This window comes from Camelus ferus, chromosome 13, assembly GCF_009834535.1.
Source record: "Camelus ferus isolate YT-003-E chromosome 13, BCGSAC_Cfer_1.0, whole genome shotgun sequence".
In the NCBI taxonomy this organism is placed as follows: Eukaryota; Metazoa; Chordata; class Mammalia; order Artiodactyla; family Camelidae; genus Camelus; species Camelus ferus.
The window spans coordinates 27,783,961-27,807,098 of NC_045708.1; the positions used below are offsets into that span (position 1 = coordinate 27,783,961).

Below are 23,138 nucleotides of genomic sequence, written 5' to 3' on the forward strand. Positions count from 1 at the left end.
GGGTCTTGAGATTAGGTGTAAGCAAAGGCCAGATCGTGTAAAGCATTATGGACCATTATAAGGAGTTTATATTTTATTCTAAGTGCAAACTGGAACGGTGTGTGAGGTGACATGATATGACTTAATCTTTGACTTTGGTTTTGCTTTGGCTGCTTCATGGATTGAAAAGGTGTGGGAGCCAGAGTAGAAACGGGTGATTCAGGAGGCTAGTGCCCTTGTCCAGGTGAGCAATGGATTAAGGTAGTAATAGAAAAATGGAAGCAGAGGATGAATTCAGGATACACTATGGAGGCAGTTTGTCAGAGCTTTCTGATGGGGATGAGGGGAATGCGAGAAAGAAAAATCAGCAGTAACTACTGGATCTTTGACTTAGGTAAATGAGCAGGTGTGGAGCCTTCTTCTGAGATGGCAAAGACTGGGAGAGTAAGAGTTTTGTGGGTGGTAGGGGCAGGTATCAAGAGTTCTACGTGGGTCATTGTGAGTTTGAGACGCCTATGAGACATCCAGGTGGGGATGGGGCTGTCAAGGAGCAGCTGGATTTGAGTCTGGGGCTAGGAGGAAAGAGATGACAGCTGGAGGTGCAGATGGGATGTTAAGTCTGGATATCAGCAGTGTATGGATGGGAGGAATCAGTCAGAGAAATGTGGGAGGGAAAATGTTCTAGGCAGAGCTAAGACATCTGTAAGGTCCCTCCCATTCTGGGGATTCTGTACTATTTCCTCTGTTTGGATAGCTTTGTCTTTACCCATGCTCATGATTCATCTTCATCTTCAGTTGGACACTCGTCTGATTCCAGAGGGTCCAGAGGAACAGGATGGGATACTGGGATAAAGGAAAATAGCAGAAAAAAAAAAGCCAGTATTAAAGAGCAAGCTTTTCCATGAAGCTGGATGACTGAAAGAGTTTCCATTAGAACAAGGACCTAGAAAGACAAGGATGAAATGCCTGGTAAAATTATCCAGCCTCAAGCTTCTAGGAAGTGTTCCTTCTCTGCGCTCCCTCCCAGGGTATCCTGTACTTTCCCATCTCAGCACCAATCAGTCGAAGTATCATTGCCCTTTTGCTTGGCTATCTCCCACCTAGACTGTGAGCAGCACAAGTATGGGGCCGTGTTTGTCTAGTTCATTTTAAAAATGAATCAGCACAAAGCTTTGTGTTTGGCACCGAGTCGATGCTTAATTAGTGTTTGCTGAATGGATGGGTTAGAGAGTGAGTGTCATTCTTCTGATATGTCTGGAAGGCTGGTGGCCCAAGCAGCAGTCTGGGGGCCTGGATCAGGACTCCAAATAGGCCCATGCTGTAAGAAATTGTTTTGGCGCCCCTCCAAGGAGATAATGCTGCTCGGGTGTTTGGAGTGTGATGTTCCCTACTCCCAAGGCCACAAACTTCTGGAGGCAATTAGCAGAGACCTTCCATTGGTGAAATAGGGACAGTAGAAGGGAGTACTTACCAGACCCAGAGGACATTTTAGAAGGGAATAATTTTAGTGCCTGCCCCCTGTACCACCCTGTGAATCCTCAAGGACAAAGACCTGATCGGATTCACAACTGTGTTCTCGACAGAACTCAAAACAGTCCCCAGCACATAGTATTCCTCAATAAAAAAAAAAAAATTGCTGAAACAAATCAAAGCCCAGTAGCACAAGGTTACTGGCCGGCTGCCAGCTGCAAAAAGCTGGGCATGTCTCACCAGTAGCTCAATCCCAGGGTAGCACGGCTGGAGCTAGAGCCCCAGGGAGACAACAACCGAATGTCCTAAATCCTAATTCCAGAAGCTTCCGGAAGCTCCACCTTCTCACAGCCCACAGCATGAATAATTCAGGACAGGATTGGTGGTCAGATTTAGGAAGGACATTGAGGTTGGAGAAGAGGAAAACCTTTAGATGCTGTCTAGTCAGAGAGGCTGGGACTGCAGGCTTCCTAGGGGACCTGACAGCCAGTCCCCCATGAGCTCTCCCCTCCGCTGGCCCCATCTCCCAAGGCCCTGCCCGCAGATCCTGGTCCCTGTGGGGAGTCAGCTTCATACTTGGGCTCCCCATACTCTCAGTATCCTTTTAGCCTGTCTTCCCCCTTGGCACCCATGTTCCCCTCTAACCAGGAAAGGGCTTTTGCACTCATTTCTAAGCTGAGGATGATTCCTTTATTGCCTCTAGCCTCAAGGCATAAAGGAACTTCAAAATCAGGCTGGAGGATTTTCCTGGGCTGAGGCCTCTGCAGGCTTCTGTGGAGAAACACCCCACACAAGGACCTGCACGACTGGCCCAGGTACAGTCTATGTTACAACTGTGGACTACTGACCTTTCTCTGGAAGTCTACATGGTATCTGTAGGCCAAGGAAAAGAACCCTTGACTGAGACAAAGAATTTGGGTTCTTTGCCTTGGCTTCAGACAGTGAAGATTGATAGTTAGAGCATGAGGTTTGGAGACAAGGCTGGCTCTAACCCAAGGCTCAACACTAGTTTGCTTCATGAGCTTTAGTAAGTCATTTAATCTCTCACAGTCTCTATTTCTTTACTTGTAAAATGAAGATAATAAAGATACCTACTGCACAAGGTTACGGGGGAGGTTTTAACAAGATAATATACACAAAATACCCAGGGCATTACTTAGTCCTTCGTAGGAGTTTAGTAAATGATAATTCCTTTCCCTTATTTAATGTGGGAGAATGCATGCAAACAGAAACCTGGAAGGTTTCAGTAAGTGGAAATCATCCTTTCCCATCCCCACTGTCCCTTTCCAGGATCAGAGCTTCATTACCTTTTGCTGGGACTATTGCAGTAGTCTCTCAGCAAAACCATCTACACCCATCTTGAACCTGTCCTTAGTTTCTTTCACTCTTCTGCTTTCCACTTTCCTTGGCTGCTCATAACCATATAATTTAGACCAAATTTCTTATCTTGAGAGTCAAAGGCCTCTGTAAGTTGTTCTAACTCACATTTCTCAGTTTCCAATTTCATCCAGAAATTTAAGTATTGAACTTAATACTGCCTCTTGGGCTGCATTATGATTTATATCTAATTGTCCATCTTCACTGTTAAGTCCAGTGGAGTCAATGGGCAAGGACCATGTGTATCTTGCTCATTATGGAATCCTTAGCATTGGGCACAGGGCCTGGCATGGGGTAGATGTTCAGCGCATATTTGTTGAATGAATGAATGAACAGCATGGTGAGGATTAGGTGTGGCATGACCCAGGCGCCCAAATGGTAGCTGTTGCAGTACAGATTACTAGTGGAGTGACTTTAGGTAAATACCCTCCCTTCTCTGCACATATTCAAGGATCTGTACTAGGAGAGCATTGAAGGCAATCCTAGCTTTTATTTACTGTATTACTAAGCAGAGCATACAGAAAGAGCTCAATAAATGTTTTCTCAGTGGAAGAAGCCTCTTCCAAGCCTCTGAATGGGGCTGCTGCTGCTTAAACAAGAGTCAGTTTCTTCCTGGGGCCTGGTTCCCCTCTGACCTTTCCCCTCCGGGGAAGATGGGGCCTCCTTCTGGTCCCTCCTACGTTCAGTTCCTGAAGCCCGGCGGGTAAGTGGGCCGCCGGATGCTCTCGAGAGAAGGAGCAGGAGCCCCAGAAGCCAGGACGGAATTTGGGTTTAGGGGAAGGAGGCAAAAGGGGGTCAGGCAGTGGAACGGGCTGTCCGAGAACAGAGTCTCGGGCTGAGAGACGGCCCCCGAGCCTGGTAGAGCGACCAACCAGAGGACCCAGGGTGAGAAGCTCCAAGGGGGCGGGCCGGGTGAGCCAGGCCCGGGTCAGCGAGCGGCCGCGGGGCCGGGACAGAGAGGGCGCTGGAGCCGAGGGCGGGGAATGTGGGGGTATGAGTTGGCCCCGGGGACACGGGCGGCCGCAGGGGAGGAGCCGCCGGGGGAAAGGACCGAGAGAGAGGGCTGTGGGGCAGCGAGAGGACACCGGGTCAGTGCGGAGGGCGCGCGGAGGCGGCCGCGGGTGGGGTGCAGGGCGGGGAGCGCGCATCGGGGGGCGGGGGGCGACGTCGGCGCCGGGGGTGGGGGAGCGGGTTGGGCGGCTGCGCCGGCTCCGCTTCAGCCGCCGCCGCTAGGGCGCGGGGGGCGGGGGGCTCGGCGCCGCGAGCTCGGCCATTGTGGGAGCCGCTCCCCTCGGCTCGTCGGCGCTCCCCTCCGCTGCGCTGCCGCTCGGGGCGCGCCCCGCTGCCGCCGCCTTTGCTGCCGCCGCCGCTGCCAGTCCTCCGCCGCTCCGGTTCCCAGGGTAAGGCGCGGGGCGCGGGGCGGGCGGCAGGCTCCCTGCCCCGCGGCACGGGGTGCGAGGCGGCGGCCGGGGCGCGGTGCCTGATCGCGCTGGGTGGCCGCGCCCGAGCCCGGGGAGCTGGCGGCAGCAGGAAGGCGGGTTGACAGGCGCGGGCATCGCGGCCGTCCGGGCCTCGCACCTGCAGCCCCGGCGGCGGGCGGCGGGCAGCGACGAGTGTGTGGACCCGGGGTTCCCCTCAGCGGGTGCCGCCCGGGCCAAAGGGAGGCGTGTTCTCCGGGAAAATGGGGGCACCGAGCCCTCCTAGGCCGGTCAGGGCCGGGCGGGGAAGGTAGCTTCCCGGCTCCGGGTCTCGGTTGCTGGTCCCGGCACCGGCTCGGTCCTTGGTCGCGCGTCCGAATGGCGCGGCCCCGCTCTTTGTCAGCCGCGCGCGGCGGGCACGCGGACCCACCCGCTTCGCCCCTGGCTCCCAGCGCGCTGCTCCCCCACCGTGGAGAAGCAGGTAGGGGCGAGGGGGGAAGCCAGCCCGCCGCCTGAGAGCTCCAGGTGAGGTGCCCGTCACCCACCCGGCCGGAGACCTTCGGAGTGGGTTGGGGGCGTGGGCGCGCGCTCCCGTGAATCGGGGATTGATGGAGTGGTTCAGGTGATCGAGGGATGGGGCGAGAACCCTGAGGTCAAACAGGTGTTTGTGAGGGTCGGGAGACTGACCCAGGTAGAGCCGAGGAGGGACGGTTTCTCCGGGAGGAGGCCTTGGATGAGCGGGCCTTTGTAGTAAAATGGGCGTCTTGGGGAGGAATGGGCGGTTCTAGGATGAAGCAGGTGGTATAAGAGGAGGGGCGTTTTCCTGCCCTGGGATGACGGTAGGGATGGAAGAACGGCCTGAATTTCTCAAGGTGGAGGCAGTCATTCATGCATCTGACTTGGCTATAAGATGTGGGAGGTAGGGACCTGAAGGTGATGGAGGGGGTTACATGCTGGGATAAAGGGCAAAGCTATGCCAGGACGTGAGTCCTTTCCTTTCTGCCTTCTGGGGCTGAATTCCTTCTTGATCCTCCATGGGAAAAAGGCCCAAATGCTGCCGATAGAGGAGATGTCCTGCCCGAGGCTGCCTAGAGGCCTCCTTCACCGTTTGATGTGTCTTTTGTTATCTCTCCTCATTCCGTGCCTTTGGTGGGGATCTGCCAGTGACCTAGGAGGTGTCTCTGCCCTTTGTTACCTCCAGGCTCCAGAGATTCCCAGAACCCAGAAGGAGCTGTGCCCAGAGACCCATGATGTCCAGCCATTTAGGCCCCCTCACTGTCTCTGCACAGCCGGGTGTGTGTGTGTGTGTGTGTGTGTGTGTGTGTGAGCATTCCCCATAGGGAAAGTTGACAATCTCCTGCCCTTCGTGGACCTGGAGCCAAAATGAGAGCTAGTTACTCGGGCTGGGTTTGGGGCCTGAAGGGAGGCAGAAGCTGAAGGCATGCACCATCCGGGCTCATCGGAGGCCATTGGGGTGGTGGGCCATGTATAGCAGATGGTTCTAGGAAGTGAGCTTGGCCTGGCTGAGGGAAGGCTGCCCAGTCTGGCTGGTGGAGCCCAGCTGGCCCCAGAGTGATTATGTTTCTGCTCAGATCCCTCCACTAGCTAAACTGACCTGAAAGACTGACTTTCTGTACCACCTCCCCCACCTCCATGCTGTGCCACTCATTTCCACAACAGCCCTTGGAACAGAATAGGCAAATGAACATTTTAGCTAATGCCTGTGTGTGCCGTGCGTAGCACCAGCCAGGTTTTTACATTTGCATTTCCCTATGTTCTTGAAACATCCTCTCTTGAAATATTACCCCCATTTTGCAGATGGGGAAACTGAGTCTCAGAGAAGTGAAGTGACTTGGCCCAGATCACACCAATTTTAAGTGGCCAAACTAGAAGCTATACCCAGGTCTGTCTTACTTCCAGTTTAGTACTTTTTCTAATATATTTGCCAGAGACAGTATAGGAGAAATCAAGAATTTCTGCCTATTCTAGCTTATGCTTTATTTCATGCCTACCACTGAGATCATGCTGTAGCTTTTTGAAAACACTTCCCATCTGTTGCCCCATTTTATCCTTATAACATTCCTGAGAGGTAAGTAGAACAGGAATGTAATAATATATGCTGTTTATTGACTGCTTATTGGACGTCAGGTGCTGTAAATTGCTTTACCTGCAGGATTTATTTATTCCTTGCAAACAACCCTGTGAGGTTAGGTGCTGTTATCATTCACATTTTATAGATGAGGATGCTGAGGCTCAGAGGGGTTAAATGACTTCCCCAGGATCACACAGCTGGTAAATGGTGGGGTAGAATTTGAATCCATATCTTTCTATTTGTGGGACCTGTAAGCTTAATCCTCCAAATGTACCAGGTAACAATCATAGTGTTTACTAGTAATAGGCGCCAACTTTTACATAGTGTTTTAAGATTTATAGATACTTTCACATATATTACCTTGTGTGATTTCCCCCTAACCCCGTGAATTAGTTTTGCCATGTAATATCATCATCCCCACTTTCCAGATGAGGAAACTGAGGTTCAGAGAGGTAAAGAGATCAAGTGAGTGGCAGAACCAGGACTAGAACCTCTGCCTCCCAAGTCTCAGTGTCCCTTATGTGACCCCTTTGGTCTGTTCACATGCACTCCTCTCTCCTACAGATCCCTTCTCCCTGGGCCCCCAGGCCCTCCTGCTGCTGCCTCTGCCTGGGCCATGTCTTCCTCAGATGAAGAAACGCTCAGTGAGCGGTCGTGCCGGAGTGAGCGGTCATGTCGGAGCGAGCGGTCTTACAGGAGTGAGCGGTCAGGAAGCCTGTCTCCCTGTCCCCCAGGGGACACCTTGCCCTGGAACCTGCCACTGCATGAGCAGAAAAAGCGGAAAAGCCAGGACTCGGTGCTGGACCCTGCGGAGCGTGCTGTGGTCAGAGTGGCCGGTAAGAGAGGCCCCGAGTGGGCTTGGTGCCCTGGGAGCGCGGGGCGAGTGGGCTGGTGTCTGGCTAGGGCGGGGTGGGGAGTGAGGGGCCCTCCCAGGGCTCTCTGACAAGCCAGCTGGAATCCAGTTTGGTACTATTACTATGGGAAAGATGATGAAAAAAAATTAAAGAAAAATTTGAAAGAGGAAAGTTTGCCTCTCCCAGTCCCTGTGCGCTAGCCTAAGGCTCGGCTTCCTTTCTGTACCTTCTTCCCGCCTTTGTCCCCCTGCAGTTCTAGTCTCCATGCATCTGCCTTCATGGCTCATGTACCACCCTGGATCTGACTTTTTTCACTTACTCTTACATCAAAAAGATTTTCCATATTACGTCTTAGGCTTTATAGTTACCGTTTTTAAAGGCTGTGTAATATTTCATGGTTTAAAAAATCCAACTCATTTTCACTTTTTTGCCACAGTAGACAAGGCTGCAGTGAACATTTTTATGAATAACAACACGACTTCCATGGGGTTATGTCCTTGGGTTAAAGTCTTTGGAGAGGGCAGTTTCACTCACATCGCCTTCTAAAAGTGTGGGCCAAGCTTACCTTTTCTGCAGTGCAAGGGCTGGGGCTGCTGCCCCTTTGCCACACAGCAGAGCAGGGCAACACAGTGGTCATGAACCCAGACTTTGGAGTCAGAGAGGCAAGGTGTTAGACTGTGGCCCTGCCACCTACCAGCTGTGTGATTCCAGGCAAGTCTCTCACCCTCTCTGAGCCTCATTTTCCTCATCTGGAGAATGCTTCCTGTATAGGGCTGTTTTGAGGATTAGATGAGATAATGTATGTAAAGCTCTTAGCACGGCTTTTGGCTCAGTAAAGGGGAAGTGCTCTCTGCTGCTTCCACCAAAGGCATCCAGAGCTTCCTCCGTGGGTTGTGCTCAGCATCTCAGCAGGCGCTGGTGCCAGAATGCAGACAGACAGACAGACGAAGCAGTGCCTGCAACAAATTCAGTGACATCACCCACTTTCAATCCATCACCAAGGCCTGTGCTGCGGCCTCTTTTGTGTCTCTCAGACAATGCACCCTGCCCCCTCCGCTTTATCATCTCTCACCTGGACCTCCCAATGGCCATCCCATCATTCTCTCGGTCTTGTCCTTCTTCCTCCCCAAGACTGACAGAATATTTTGTTTAATGCAAAGACCTGATTCTGTTAGCTGCTTATGAACCTTCTTTGTCTCTTCGTTGCCTGTGGAATAAAGGCTGTAGCATGAACACCCATCAAAATCCCCTCTACTTGCAGGCCCCCTGCCCCATTGAGGTGTACCTTGACCCTACAGGTGTGCATCTTGCAGGATCAGACCTCCATGCCCGAACTTTCTTCTCTGTGAGGTGCTAGGAGCCCCTCCTCCTCTTGTAAGTGCCACCTCCTCTGTCCCTAATGCCCCCAGGGGTACCCAGAGCTCCCTCCTCCGCTCTCGTATTCATGTCTTTCTCTCCACTGTGTTCCCTTGTGCAGTGTAGCGGTTATCCCACAGGGTGCCCGTCACTCCCTCAGGTTGGTGAGCACTTCTGGACCGTGTCTTGTTTATGTTCCCCCCTGCCCCCAGCTCCTTGCACAGGGCCTTGTGCACGTTGGAGATCAAGCAGGTTTGAATGACTGAATGAATGCAAGGAGTGTTTAAAGGATAATATGTGACAGATTGTGATCCAGGAACAGGCAGTGGGCTGTGATGAAAAGCTAGGCAGGGAGAGGGTTATGTGGGCTCATGTAATCAGGAGAGGACTTTAGATGGGTGAGCTTCAAGGAAGGAGACTTGGAAGACAAGCTGGAGAGTTTGAACCCCTTCTGGTGGGCAGTTGGCAGCCCTTGGAGGAAGGACTCTAGTCCTTCTTGAGACCTTTGGGCCTATGACATCAGCCAGTCAGTAGAGTTTTACAGCTGTCCCTAGGATGCAGGAACGGCTTTATTTGTCTCCAGTCTTGAAGGATTCCCCCACCTCCTGCCATGGAGAGGTCTCTGGATTCACAAACCCCTCACTCTCCAAAAGGCAGCAGAGTGGAGGCCTCCTCCCTTCCTTATACCCTCTAGCCCCATCCTCCGTTGCACATGCGTACAGTGGGCCTTCCATATCCGCAGATGTGGAACTTGTGAATACAGAGGTCAACTGTATTATGTCATTTTATAGATAAGGGACTTGAGCATCCTTGGATTTTGTTATCTGCCAGCGTTCTGGAACCAATCCCCTGCACATACCAAAAGACGATTGGACGTATAGATCCCTTTGTGATGAATTCCCCTTCCAGGCTTTTCTGAAGTGTCCCAGGGGGTCATTTGCCTGCTGTTTAACATTCCAAGTCTAGAAATGGAGTGGACTCAAGGGGGCTTAATCCCCAGGGATGCTGTTGGGTCCACTGAGCAAAGGAGTGGTGGACGCTGTGCTGTTTCCAGCATCCATGGCTGATCTTACGTCCTGACACTGCCACACGACTGTCTTGAGGAGGGGGCTGGGCTGGGGAGGCTGAAAATGGGGAGACTACCATGGTTAAAAATAACTGGCACCCTGCAGTTGGGCGTGTCTGCTGGCAGGAGAGAAGAGAGGCAGCTGAGAAGAGGCAGGACCGCTACTTCAGGGTCTGGCTGAAATCTCCCTGTGAGTTCAGAACGTCGTGGGGGTTCTACCAGAGTAATTAAAAAGGCAGCCTTCCTTCTGTGGGGACTGCTTCCTGTGAGGTGCGGGAAGGGCACGTCTGGGAGACTCTGTGTGCTCTGAGGCTCTCTGAAGTTAGAACTTATTTTCTGGGAGGAAATGAAGTCAGTCTTATCCTGGAAGCCAGCTGTGGCCTGTGCAGTTTTCTCCTCCCCATGGGCCTGGATTATGGAGCCACGTGGGGGTGTCTGAATCAGTCTCACCATATCCACAAATTCTCCCTTCCCTGGCCTCATTCGGTGTCCTGAGCTGGAGAGGCCTGATGGGGGACCCCCACTGATCACACGTGTCGGATGGAGAGGCATGTCAGGGCCAAGAAAACTGCTGATCTCAGTCTGTAAGTCAGAACAGGTTCTAGGGGCCCCACACAAGCTGTAACTCGATTCTTCCCATCCTTGTCCTTTCCTTCCATTTTCTCTCTCTCTTCTTTGCCAGCCCTGTTCTCAGCTCCTGAAGCCCAGCCGCACTGAAGTAGAACAATAGTCATTAACGAGAAAGCGTTGTTTCTGTTGATGGTGTATGTAGAGATTTCGTAATAACAGTGCGTTAGGTAGGACACGTGTTAGGATCCGAGGCCCCGAGGGTTTAAGGGACTTGCCTGTAGTCACACAGGATGGTAGACCCAGATTTTCTAACTCCAAGTACATTGCTATTTCTATTCCCTCAGGCAATACCTGGCAACCAGGCCAGCCTGAATCTTCTGCAGGTGACACTCTGTATAGCTGACTTGGTCCCCAGACTCACCTGAGAATCCTTCTGGCTACTTCTCAGAAAGGCCTCAAGACCCTGGCCTACAGAAAAAGGCAGAGACGGAGATCTAGTAAACTTTGGCTCGTGGAAGCCCTCTAGCTCGCTGTAGTTACTGAACAGCAATAGGAATGTCCTTATTCAAGGAGGTGGGGGGCTGGGGAGGGTACTTGAGCAGGGAGCACAATCCCACAGGTTGCAGAGGAGAGAGGAGGGAAGGCTGTATCCCTTGGGGCTTGTGAGTCGTAGGCGAAAAACAGGCTGCAGGTCACATGGTTGTACACTGCGCGCCTCTAGGGGGCGCCATTCATACTTTTTGTCATTGTAGAGTTGTATTTTATTGTGACATGTTTCCTGCAGATGGCAGTAAAGTGTCTGGAAGAAAGGAGCCTGTTTGGACTAGGGGATGGCTGGGTGCAGGAGGGATTCCTCATCTCCCATCAGTCAGGTGTTCATCTAACATCACATATTCAGGACCCTCCCTGTGTTTGGCACGGATACTTAAAGATGGCTTAAAGAAGATATGATCCTTTCTTCATGGAACTCAGTCTAGTTGAGAGGACAGAAGGGAAAATAATTCTTTTGCTGTATGTATTGTGAAAGAGGGGAGCACAGTGACTCAGGGCCAAGGACTGGCCTCCTAGTTAATCAGTAGAAAGCATCTATAGGATTCGTTCTGGGGAGCCCATCAGCAGCTGCTGGTGAAGTCACCATCTCCAACATCTGCTCCAATGTGGCCTCTGCCAGGAAGCCTTCCCTGATAGCTCCAGTCAGACAGCAATTGTGTCTCTACCCAGCCTTTGTTTTGCTGGCCTTATATTAAAGTTTATTATTTCGAAGTGTGTTTCTTCAACCAGATCTCTAGCTTACTGTAGTTAGGAGGCCCATTTACCTTTCCCAGTGTTGCCCCAGGATCTTACTCTGAGAGTGTGGACTGTAGAATCTAGAGGCTCAGTCAGGGTTGTGAAATGCAGCTCGGATGCAGGTGTTTGCTTCTGCTTTCAGAGCCTAAGCTCAGCTGCTGGAGTCACGCGGAGGCTTAGCCCTGGGGAGACAGCCTTGAGAGCTCGTGCCTGGTCAGAGGAAGGAGCCTGCTTCTCTGGGCCTGTGTATCTCTCCTCCAGGTTATAAGCTCTGAGAAGGTGCCTCTCTGCTTGTTCATTCATTCATTCATTCATTCATTCATTCATTCAATAAAAAATTGAGTGTAGCCCCAGCTAGGTACCAGGCACCGTGGAGACAAGTGGATCTGGAGTTAGTAAACTTGGGCAAAGGACTTCACTTCCTAGGGCCTCCGTTTCCTTATCTATAAAAGGGAGATAATGACATCTGCTCCGAATGATCATTGGATGAGAATCAGAACGTGCTAGACAGTGTGTTACTCCTTGTGTCTTCCCTGGGAAGCTGAAAGAGGCAGAGGAGACTCCAGGAAGCCAGTAGTTTCCCAGGTGAACAAGGAAGGAGCCCCAGGCCTCTTAGTCCTGTCCCTTTCTTTTGTTCACTCTAGGGCTTTATCAGAGAGCAGGTGGAAATCTGTGTGTATGTGTGTGTGTTTTCCTGGCTAAGCAATGATGGGAAGAAGGGGATGCAGGGGTGGGAAGCAGAGCCCTGAAAACAATCCCATTGGGAATTCCTACTCCTGAGCCAGCAACCTTTCTTGCCCTGAGGCTTTAGAGCTTTGAGCCCAAGGAGGCTCCTCTTCCTTTCCAGCACCTCTACCTCTTCCTGGCAGTATCCTCAGAGTCCCTGGCCCTGTCCTGGAGCTGTTTCCATAGCAGAAGAGATGGACAGGAGAGAGTCCCTGAAAGTGGGGCAGAATGGATTGTAGCTACACACCACCAGCTCAGCTCAGCTCTTTGAAAGTAAAACTAGGTCACATTAGCTGCAGGGATGGAAAATGACCACGTGGGCACAATTCTGTTCAGGCAGCAGAAAAGACAGCCAAGCTGTCCTTTCTCTGAGGCTCAGGGTCCCTGTGGGACCCCAGCTGGTGAGGGAAAGTGGTTGTCACGTTGCAAGGTGCAGTCTTTATGCCGTTGGGCTCCCATCATCCTTTTTCAGTGGCTTCCCAGGTGGCACAGAGACAGGTTTGGAATGGCTGTCTGACTCACGCCTTTCTGTTCTGGAGCAGCCTAGGACTGAGGCTAGGAATGCGGGGGAAGGACTGGCTCATCTGGGGGCTGTGGAAGGCTGTCATTTCTCAGCCCCGTGGGGCCCGAGATTTCATGCTGACAGTCAGCAGGGTTTAGGGCTGCACTTGTCTTTTATGCTAGAAGTCTTCCCCTGGTGACAGGTCTGTGAACACACCTGGATGTGAGCGTTAATAATCCATCGTCACCAAGGTGCTGTCCTGAGCCTGGCCAGTTGCTGTGGCTGGGACCTGCTGTGATTTGGCCCTGGATCTGTCCATGGCCACCTGTCGGGTAGAAGCCTGCCAGCTTCCTGGCTCTGCTGTGGCTCTCCTGCTGGGGCAGAACTGGTGCTCCTGGCTGGAATCTCCATCCAGACTTAGGATGCTGCTGCAGAGACTGGAACCCCTGTACCTTGCAGAGTGATCATGGGCTGAAGTTTCTGTCCTCAGCTGTGTCCCACTCCTGCCCCAGGGGGTACCAGGCTTTTGCCTTGTGGCTGAGGGGAGAATTCTGCCTGGAGCCTCAGTGGGTGTGTCTCTAGGCATGTTCTTCCGTCCTCATTCCCTCCTTTACTCTTTTCCTAAATCTTCCATTCATTCACTCAAGGGAATGGCTTTGGGAGTCAGCTGGAGTCCCAGTTCCATTACTTGCCAGTTGAGTGACCCTGAGAAGTTATTAACCTCACTGAGTCTCACTTTCTCATCATTAAAACGGAGGAGCAAGAGTGCCACCTCTGCATCCTGCAGGGTAGATCAGACGAGGCGGTGAAACTGAGGAGCCTGGCCCGTGCGTACTGTGCAGTCAGGCTTGATGTGTGTTAGCCATTCTCGTGAATATCATTCATTCACTCATGCACTTGATCACTAATTTGTGATTGCATTGGTTTGTGATTGCACTGATTCTTTCCTTTGCTCATGCATTGATCACACACTTGTTCATTTAACACATATTCCCAGGACTGCTTTGTGCTTTACTCACTTGGACTGGGCTTCAGAACCCAGCTCCCGCCTGTGAAGGCAACTGGACAGCAGCATAAGCTGTGCGCTTTGCAAGCCCAGAGTTGTGAGGAACTTCCGCTCTGCCTCCTAGGTTAGAGCAATGATGGCATTTGATCTGAGGCTTGGAAAAGAAATAGGAATTTGCCAGGACAACCTGAAGAGAGAGTGCATGTCTCTGTTGCTTGTTTCTATTCTTGCTCTCTTTTCTTTGGCCTCAGTAGAAAGGAAGGAAGAGAAATGAAGAGAGAACAGCTGGTGGGAGTTAGGAATTAAAGAATCCAGGGGGTGGTTTGGGGAGTTGAACTCTGGATCAGTCCAGTAGCTCCTGAGAGCTGATGCCAGCTGGGATCCCCTAGTAAATGTGGTTGGAAAAACTACTGTGTACTGAGTCCTCGATGAGTTCCAGGCACTTTACGTGTATCATCTAATCCTACAGAACCCTGGGAAGTAGTTGCTATTCTCCCTGTTTACAGAAGAGGAAAGTTGAGGACCTTGTCTGAGGTCATACAGCTGGCTGATCGTGGAGCTGGGATTCAGCACTGCTGAATGTGCACAGTGTCCCCTGGAACACAACACGAGCTGTATGTCCTTTGGGGTTGTTCATTGCTGGGGTTCAGGCTGGTCTACCTCTAAATCCCCTGAATTCTTCAGAACATTTATAACATATACTAAAGTGGTGAGAATGCAATGAACCTCCATCACCCAGAGTCAAGAATTATCGATTCATGGCCAATCTTATTTCATACACGCACCCCAGTTCTGCCTCCCCAGTTACATTGATGGAAGTTCCAGAAGTCTTGTATTTTTCACCTCCCACACCTTTAAACTATTATATTGCCTTGCCCCCAGTAGGAAGCATATCAGCTCATCTGCTCAGTAGTCCTCTCTGAAGTCTGGTCAAGTTCCACTGGCCTATTTCACAGATGCATCATGAGTGATTCTGACTCCCAAATATCGGGGCTCCAGGGGGAGTTCAGCGTTGCTTGTCTGGTCCTCAAGTCCTTCTAGCTGGCGGTTCATGCCCTACACCCAGAACACACAGAGCTGGGCTGGAGCATACCTGGTTCTGTGTCTGGAAATTTGATTTCCGAGGATGGTGTCTGTTTTGCCCAAAACACTTCAAGTCCGCAGACCCTGGGTTTGAATCAGAACTCTGCCAATGTTCTTGAGGAAAGCACCCCAAAACTAGATTTCGAGGATTTGGACTTGAGAGACTGAAGATAAGGTGCAATAGGATTGAAGTCTTTAAAATCAGAGGGAAGGGATTCTGTTCTTGAGAGAGGGGCCTGTGACGCTGGTGAATGGTTCCCTGTGATTCTGATCTTAACCAAGAGGAGCAGCCACCACTCTCTAATGCCTGAGGTAGTATTGGTTGGGAGATGGTGTTTTAGGTGGAGGGGAGCTTCATGGTTAACGAGACACACCTCCCAAAGAGCACAGCCTGCCTTCAGCCTTGTTTGGTAAGAACTCCAGAGGCCTCCCACAGGATACAGCCCTTCTCCTGCTCCAGGGTAGGAAGAGAGATTGGGTGTGGTTGAGCAAATGGGGCTCATATTGGTCTGATTCCTTAAAAAGAGAAAATAACAGAACAGTTCTATTCACAGAGAGGCTGGGAGTTAGCAGAGGGGCCAGTACCTTTTCCAGCTACTGTTGATATGTTCCGAATGCCCAGCTTTGTACTTAGGATCTTACATGTTTTATTTAACCTAATCCTCAAAATAATTTCAGGAGGCGGATGTGCTATAGTAGAGGAAGCAGAAACCCGGAGAGTTCGGTAACTTGCCCACGGTTTCCTAGCCAGTAAGAGGCCAAGCTGGGAATGGCATTACCTCTGCCTAGGGCAACCCACTGCCTCCCCCATTACAAGGAACAGTAGTTTAATAATAGCTAACATCTGTGCGCACTTCAAGGTTCACAGAGTGCCTTAACACCCATTATCTCCACTGAGCCTCGGGAAGCCTGGCGTGGGCAAGGCATTCCACGCCCCTTTGGGATAGCTGCCTATGAGGGGTCCAGCTTCTGCTCATTTCCCCTAGTAAAGATTGGAGATTCTTTGGCGTTGGCTCTATCAAACCAGGGGAGAAGGCCCAGGGAGAGGCTGAGGTGGAGAGACTTGGCCAGTTGCTATGGTAACCCAGATGGCTGAGTAACCATTTTGAGGGTTGCTATGGTGACAGGGTGATGGGCTGCCGGGTGGCTGGGATCTTGTCTTCCTGGGTGGCTGGCACCATCCAGGCCTCTTAAACTAGCAGTGTTGCATTTTCTGAACAGAAGAGGGCAGCACGACAGTGGGCAAAGCCTTCCTACTAGAGCAGATTTGGGAACTTGAGGCAAAGTTTAGTAAGAGGTTCCAGGGGCTGGGCTAAAAGGGAGCTTTGACTGGGATTGGCTAAAGCTAGTGTCTGAAAGGATGATGGGGCTGGGCCTGGAGGCAGGTCTTCTGAGACTAGAACTAGAAGATTTTTGACTAAAGGATAGGAGTTGGGGCAGCCCCTTTAGTGTCTGGCTGTCTGGCTCTGGCCACTATTAGGGCACAGGAGACAGCCTGCCTCTGCAAAGAGGAACAGACAGAAAACATACACACTCACTCACACACCCTACTAGCAAAGAATTTATGTATAAAGCACCAATTAACACATGTAAAATAATGCAGCACGAGCCAAGCTGAAGAAGGGATGGGAGTAACCCCTCTAGAGACTGGAGGAGTACCAGCAGGAGAAATGACTTTGCACTACCCTCATTCCTCTCTGCATATGAAATGCCCTCAGCTCTTGGCCACTGAATGGACACTGAACTGGACTCTCAGTCGTCTTGAATCGCAGGTCTAGCCCCTATCCCCCCACTCCCATATGTCTTCAGTGAGGCTTCCATGCCTTCAGCAAACATTTACTGAGCACCTACCAGGTGCAAAGCATTGTGTTAGGCCCTATGATGAAGATGAAATAGATATCTCTGCCGCAAAGAACTTAGGAACCAGGAGATTAAGGAGGCAGTGATGCAGACACCCACAACACAACTGGTTGCCTCAGGGATGTGGGAACGAAGATGTAGTTGAGATTTTAAGGAGAAGAGCCTCTTCTATCTGGATTGATTAAAAATAACTGCAGGTCATTTCAGGTGAGCTTTCAAGGTCGGTAGGATTTCAGTAGGTAGACCTAGAGGATGGAGGACATTCCAGGCTTGAGTCTGATTATAGGGCAAGATGCTGCACGTGAGAGTATAAGAGAAGATGACACTGTAAAGGGAGGTAGTTGTCAAAATTTGGAGGACTTTGAATGCCAGACAGACATAAGGATGCTATGAGAAACAAGTGTACCCTCTTCCTCAATACCCTAGCCTTCTAGTTAGTCAGAAGCTGCAGGCAGCTGAGTATTTTAGGATCATCTGGTGCAGTCATTCATGAACTTAATCAAAAGTTAGAACAGTGGGGAGGGTATAGCTCAGTGGTAGAGCACATGCTTAGCATGCACAAGGTCTTGAGTTCAATCCCCAGTACCACCTCCAAAAATAAATAAACCTAATTACCTCCCACCCCAAAAAACCTAATGAATGAATAAATAAAGTCATGTAGAAAATGTAAAGAAAAAAAAGTTAAAACAAATATTTAATGAGTGCCCTGTATGTGCCAGGTCATTTGCTAGATGCTAAGGATCCTGTGGTGAACAAGACACACAACAGCCCCACCCTCAGGGAGCTAATGATTTAGTAAGGATGAAAGACACTGAACCTATAACTTCAAATGATGGTTATTACCAAAGGGGAGTAGAGGGGCAGGAAGGCCTACTCATCTGGGGGATGAAGGCAGGATTCTCTGTGGGAGTTTCAGCAGAGGCCTGAGTAGGAGTGAGCCTGGCCCAAAGAGGAGAGCAGTGAAGGGTGATGGCCTGGGAGAAAAGCAGGTGGGAGGCCCCTGAGGCAAGAGAGCCCTTTGGAGGAGCTGAAGGAAGCTGCAAGTGGCTGGGCCTTAGGGAGAGAGGCACCTGGTGAGGCTTAAGTGGAGGACACTAGCAGAAAATAGGGCTTTATTTACCTGTATTACCCTTTCCGCCCACTAGATGGCCTCCTGAGTACATCCTGCCTCCTGCTGCCCAACTGCAGCCTCTTTAGAAATGCAACAGCAGTCTCACCATTGGAGCAAAGAAAAATCATAGACCAAAAGGAGAAAGCCTCAGAGCTGTCTCAATTGTGTGGTCTGGCTATAAATTTAGACTGTTGCTTGGAAAAAACCAAACACCTCCCCTTCATAGGCTTCCTTCTTCCCATTCCCCCAGCAGTCGCTTTGTTCCTCTATCCTTGTAAAATTTTCTCTGTATAAAACAGGAACATCAGCCAAACATGTGGACTTCCCCCTTTCCATTCATTAGAAGAATGCATTACTTCAAAATCTCTTGGGAGCATTTAAATGCAAATCTTGTCAGGAAAGCTACTTCAGTCTGAGAAGCCCTTCTAGTCACAACCCAAACCAGAACTTTCTTCCTTGATTACCATGTTTCTTAATAGGAATCTCAACCCCTTGCCCTCTCCCCCAGTCCAACCCCCCCACCCCCCACCGGTCTTCAACAAAGCCTCGTTGCCAGAACAGACTCTCATTCCCTTCCTGCCCTTGTCTTTCCTCACCTTTGGCAAACCTCAGTCCCAGTTCTTGAGGAACCTGTTCACTAACTGGTTGGGGGGGGATGGAGGGACTTTCCTATTCACCATAATGAAAACGAGCAGACAGATGTCTGCTTGGGGGGAGGGTGGAGGTGTGTGTCTGTGTATTTGTGTCTGAGCCTTCTTAGCTCGACTGGCATAAAATAATATAGGAAATGCAGATGACTCAGCACTGATACAGTCAAGAGCCCCAGAGTTAACATTTCTATATTCTCCGCTGTTTACGAAAAATGTGCTTATGCCATCAATCACTGACTCCTTCATTCTGCATCTTCTCCTAAAAGCCTTTTATTTTAAAAAGAATAAATCTCAGGCTTATCCTCTTCCTTTTCTTAAACTTAGCAACTGATACCAAACTGTGAACTAGCTTTTTATTTTTAACACACGTGATTAAACTGGAAGGAAATGACCATTTGTCCAAGGAGCCTCCCTGTCTATCCTCTTTGAGGCCCTTCCCTGTACAATCTCTATGCCTAGAACTTGGCCAGGCCAGCAAAACTTGATGGAAAAAGATATGATTAATGACTTGCTCACCCTATTTTGGATCATAGTATGATGTGGAAACAACCATCATGCACCTATTAGTGAAAAGCATCATCTCTTCTTGTTACTAATGCTTACTGAGCATTGACCAAATACTTGTCACTACTCATAGTTTACAAAGATGCAGGCCTTGCCCTGGGGTTAAGAAGCTTCTCTTAAAAGTCATGAGAATAGGAACTGAAATGGAAGCCCGAGTCCGAATTTTGTCTGCTCATGTCATATAAATTCTTTATTTATTTGCTAATTGCCATTATTATGAGATCAACCAGCCTAACTTTTAACCCACAATCACCTTTCTACCTGCCCCCTCCCCACCCTCACCCCAACTCTCCAAAAAATCAAGTCAACAGACTTGCTGAAGCTGAGGATAATGGCTGGACGGGGATAGATGTGGGCAAATGGGTCACCTGCATTTACCTGAGCTGCTTATTCACTGTTCTTGGCCCCAACGCAGTCCATGAATAGTGGGACTGAAGGATACACAACTGAATGGAGGAGCAGAGGATGTTGGGAACTCCCTCCTCAAAATGGTCCCTAGTACATCCCTATCCATATTTACCAGTGTCCCTTCTTCACCCTTTCCTTTTCCCTGATGACAGAGAATAACTGGCTTCCCTTTTTCTTCACTGACCAGTTATGCTCCAGAATCCTTTTCTTTGTTCCATAACAGCCCTGGTTCAGTCTCAGGTCCCCCCGTTTCTCCCTTTTGATCTACGTCTCCCTGTTCCTATGGCTGTCACAATGGAATAATCCTGTTGCTCCTTTTCCCTGTAGATTTGTGTCCTCCTGTCTCTCCTCTTATTCACCCATTGGTGCGGTCGGAATCCTGTTTTCATTCCCTCAGTTGTCATTTCTCAGGCTCTGACTCCTCATTCTTGGCCTGGTTTACTTCGTGGTGCTGGGTCTGCCCTCTCATTTTGAGTTCAGTTTCTTCCGTTTCAGGAAAACCCTTTGTTCCTGGGATTCTTTGTGGTCTGAGTGTTCCCTTGGCCTCACCCGGCAGCCCGTCTGGATCTTGCCCCGGTCTCGTTCTGACCGCGTCCAGCCCTGCGATCTATCTAGGTCTTTGGCCCTCTCCCTTCCCTTCAGTGTGTCTGGGTCCTTCTCCAGCCGCCGCATAGGCCCAGCTCGGTTTCTCTCCAGCCAGGGGGCTCCCTCCTTTGTCCCAGCTCGGGGTGCGGGTCCGCGCCGAGTGGGGCAGTCGCCCGCCCCGCGGAGTGGGCCCCGGGCTTTCCCCGCCGCTGCGGCCCACCTGGCCTTTCATCCCGACTGCCCAGGGGCCTCCCGCCCGGCCCGGCCTCCCGTCCCCAGACTCGGGCCCCCTCCCCGTCCCGGCCGGGCGGGGGTCCGCAGCCCCGGGAGCTGGGGGGGCGGGGGGCCGCCTGGGGGGGCCGGGGACGCGCCGGGCCACGGAGGCGGCGGGTAGAGGGGCGGGGAGGGGGCCGGGCCTGGCGCTCCTGACGGGAGGAGTCGCCGCCGCCGCCGCCGCCGCCGCCGCCGCCGCCGGCGGGGCGGGCTGAGGGAGGAGCGGAGCCGAGGGGTGGGGAGGCGGAAACGCCAGCAGGACCGGCGGCGGAGCGCGAGCGGCCGGGCGCGAGCGGGCTGGGGAGCGGAGCGCTAGCGGCAGGCCGGGCGAGGCGGGCGCGGAGCGAAGAGCCGAGAACCAGGGCGCCGCCGCCGCCGCCACCGGGTCGCACAAAGGCCGAGGCTGGGGCCGCCGCCGCCGCCTCAGCGCGCGGGCCTGCAAGCGGCGCCCGCCGGGGCCCCGGGAGAGCGCGGCGCGGGCGGCCATGGCCGGCTACGTGCCGGGTCAGCAGCCGGCCAACCGCAGCCAGGAGAAGGAGTTCGTGCAGGCGTACGAGGATGTGCTGGAGCGCTACAAAGGTGCGGCGGCGCTGCTAGGCGGGCGGCCCGGGCCGGGGACTGGCCGGAACCGGGGCCCGCGGCAGGTGGGGCGGCGGGCGGGGTGGCGCCCACCGGCGCTGGGGCCCGGCCGGAGCCGCGGTCGGCTGGAGCCGGCCCATTTCCCGAGTTGAGATGAGCCTCGAGCCCTCTCCCACCTGGGACGGCGCCTTCACAGCACGAGCTACATTATGTGCCCTGTTATCTAGCCCCCGCTGGAAGGCGGCGACGCCGGGCGCGTCGGAGACCCCACGCCGCGGGGAGTGCGGGGAGGAGGAGCTGGGCGCGAGAAACCACCCGTCCTCGGAGAGCCTCGGACCTCCGCGTGCCCGGCGAGGGTCCCTCACCCCCTTTTGTCTCCCTCGGCCTCGGATCAGTCGCGTGGCAGCCGAGGCTGTGAACCAACCACCTTGGTTTCTTGGGGTTCGGGGGGCAGCGGGCGAGCATCCGCCGGGATCCGTGAGCGTGCAGTTTCGGTGGCGAGGCCTCCTTCCGCCCCCAAACCCCGGGCTTCGAGCCTGATCCAGGCAGGGGTCTACTGCTCCCCACCAAATAAAGATTTGTCTTAGAGCTGGGATTTCCGCCCCTGGAAGCTTTCTTGCTAAGCAGTTCTGCAAGTTAATGCCTTATCCAAACCCCGGGTGCCTGCAGAGAAAGTTTTGACAGGCCCAGAGGGTCGGCGGACCGCATTTCCCTAACTGCTGTAGGTGCCCTTTAAGTGGAAGCCAGGGATGCGTGGCCTTGGGAGGCCCCTGCTTTGATCTTTAACATCCAGTTCTGGGATTTTGCTTTGTGTGGCGGTTGTGCTTGCCACAGACATGGAGACTTTCCCAGAAACTACATAGGCAGCACTTTCTCCTATTTTATTCAGCTCAGGCCCTTGTGACTGGGCCTTTAGTTTCTTTTCATCTAAAGGAGAGGAAACTTAGCCCTTCTGACCGAGTCCAGCATACTTGTTTACGGCACCTAACCAGTGAAGGGAAACTAATGAAGAAGCTGTAAAACCCTCCTTTTTTTTTTTTTTTTTTTCTTCTCTCCTTGTGACATTAGAACTCTGCTTGGGAATGCAGCAGAAAGAGAGGGAGGGAGAGATACGAAATGCTGAAATGGACCAGCTTAGGAGGCCTCCTAGTTCCCTTCTTCATCAGCTCCTCTAAGCTGTCCAGGTTTTCCTGCCTGCAGCAAGTTTTCTGTCAACCCCCTGTGGTCTTCCTTTTAAGAAATGTTGGTTCATTTCAGAGCACAAAGAGGTTGGATTGTGCTGCTGAACTTCATTGAAAAAAATGCTGCTAAGTGGATGGTTTCATTGAGTTTCCTTTGCAGGCTTTTGAGCTACACTGTGCTCTTCAGACGGAGGATGTTCTGGGCCTGTCTTGGGCTGTGACAGCTTTAAAAACCAGCAGAATTAAAACAAAAATTGGTGAAGAAATCTCAGTACCTCACTGGGTCATATTGCTGGTGGCCTCCAGCTGAAAGGAAGTTGAATTGTTAGCAAGTGAAACTAGGAAAGAAGGGGGAAGTAGGGCTCGTTCCAGGAGAGGCTCTTGTGTCCAGTCCTTTTAGCTGTCTCACTCAGTTTGGCCTTCCTCTGAATGACTTTGATCAGGTATATAGGAATTTGATCCCTCCTAGACACAGCTCTCTTTCTTGAGGGAAAGAATGAGTCAAAAATGGTTGGCCAGAGTAAATTAACTTGAGCTGGATGAGATCGTTGTGCAGTCTGCTCTTTGGTAGGTGCAGAAGAATTTCTCTTCCCCCCCACTGCACCATTCTCACTGGGAAGTCAGAGTGGATTAGCATCTGGGCCTCTTTGTTACTTTGCTGTATGGAATTCCTGCATTTTCCAGGCTTAGAAATCCCCTTACTGCTTTATAGGAGAACTGTTTGCCTAAGCTGGAATCAATAGAGTGACCAGGGGAGGGAGGTTGTGAGGGTAAAGCCAGGAATTAGTTTTGGAGAGACCTGGGGAAAGATATTGATGATGATGGGGTCTGAGACACTCACTGATTGGCCATGAAATTACTTCGATCTCTCTTTCTGCTGCTGTTGATTTGTAGTGTTCTCAGTCTACAAATGAAACTGGATTTTTGTATTCAGAAAGATAACTAAAGTTTTCAGCTGCATAAGATGAGATGGGGGCAAAGGTGAGATGGGAAGTGATGCACTTGTGGTGCGAAGGGAGTAGAGCAGTATGTACTGCAGCTGTATTAGGAATGGTTGTCAAGGATGGGTTTTCCAGAATTGTGCCTGGCGACCATTTCCCTGTGTGTTGGTAGTGAGCATGGTTTTGGCAGGATTAGATGA

The 23,138-nt window shown here is 51.7% G+C and overlaps 1 protein-coding gene across 1 annotated transcript in view; it reads left to right on the forward strand.

Annotated features, from left to right (window-relative positions):
* The first annotated feature begins 6,900 nt into the window (after window positions 1–6,900).
* MACF1 (microtubule actin crosslinking factor 1) overlaps window positions 6,901–23,138 on the forward strand; it is a 311,201-nt gene continuing 294,963 nt past the window's right edge. The window contains 1 exon segment of the mRNA XM_014560572.2: window positions 6,901–7,172. Coding sequence (XP_014416058.2) covers window positions 6,953–7,172 — 220 coding nt within the window. The 5' untranslated portion in view covers window positions 6,901–6,952.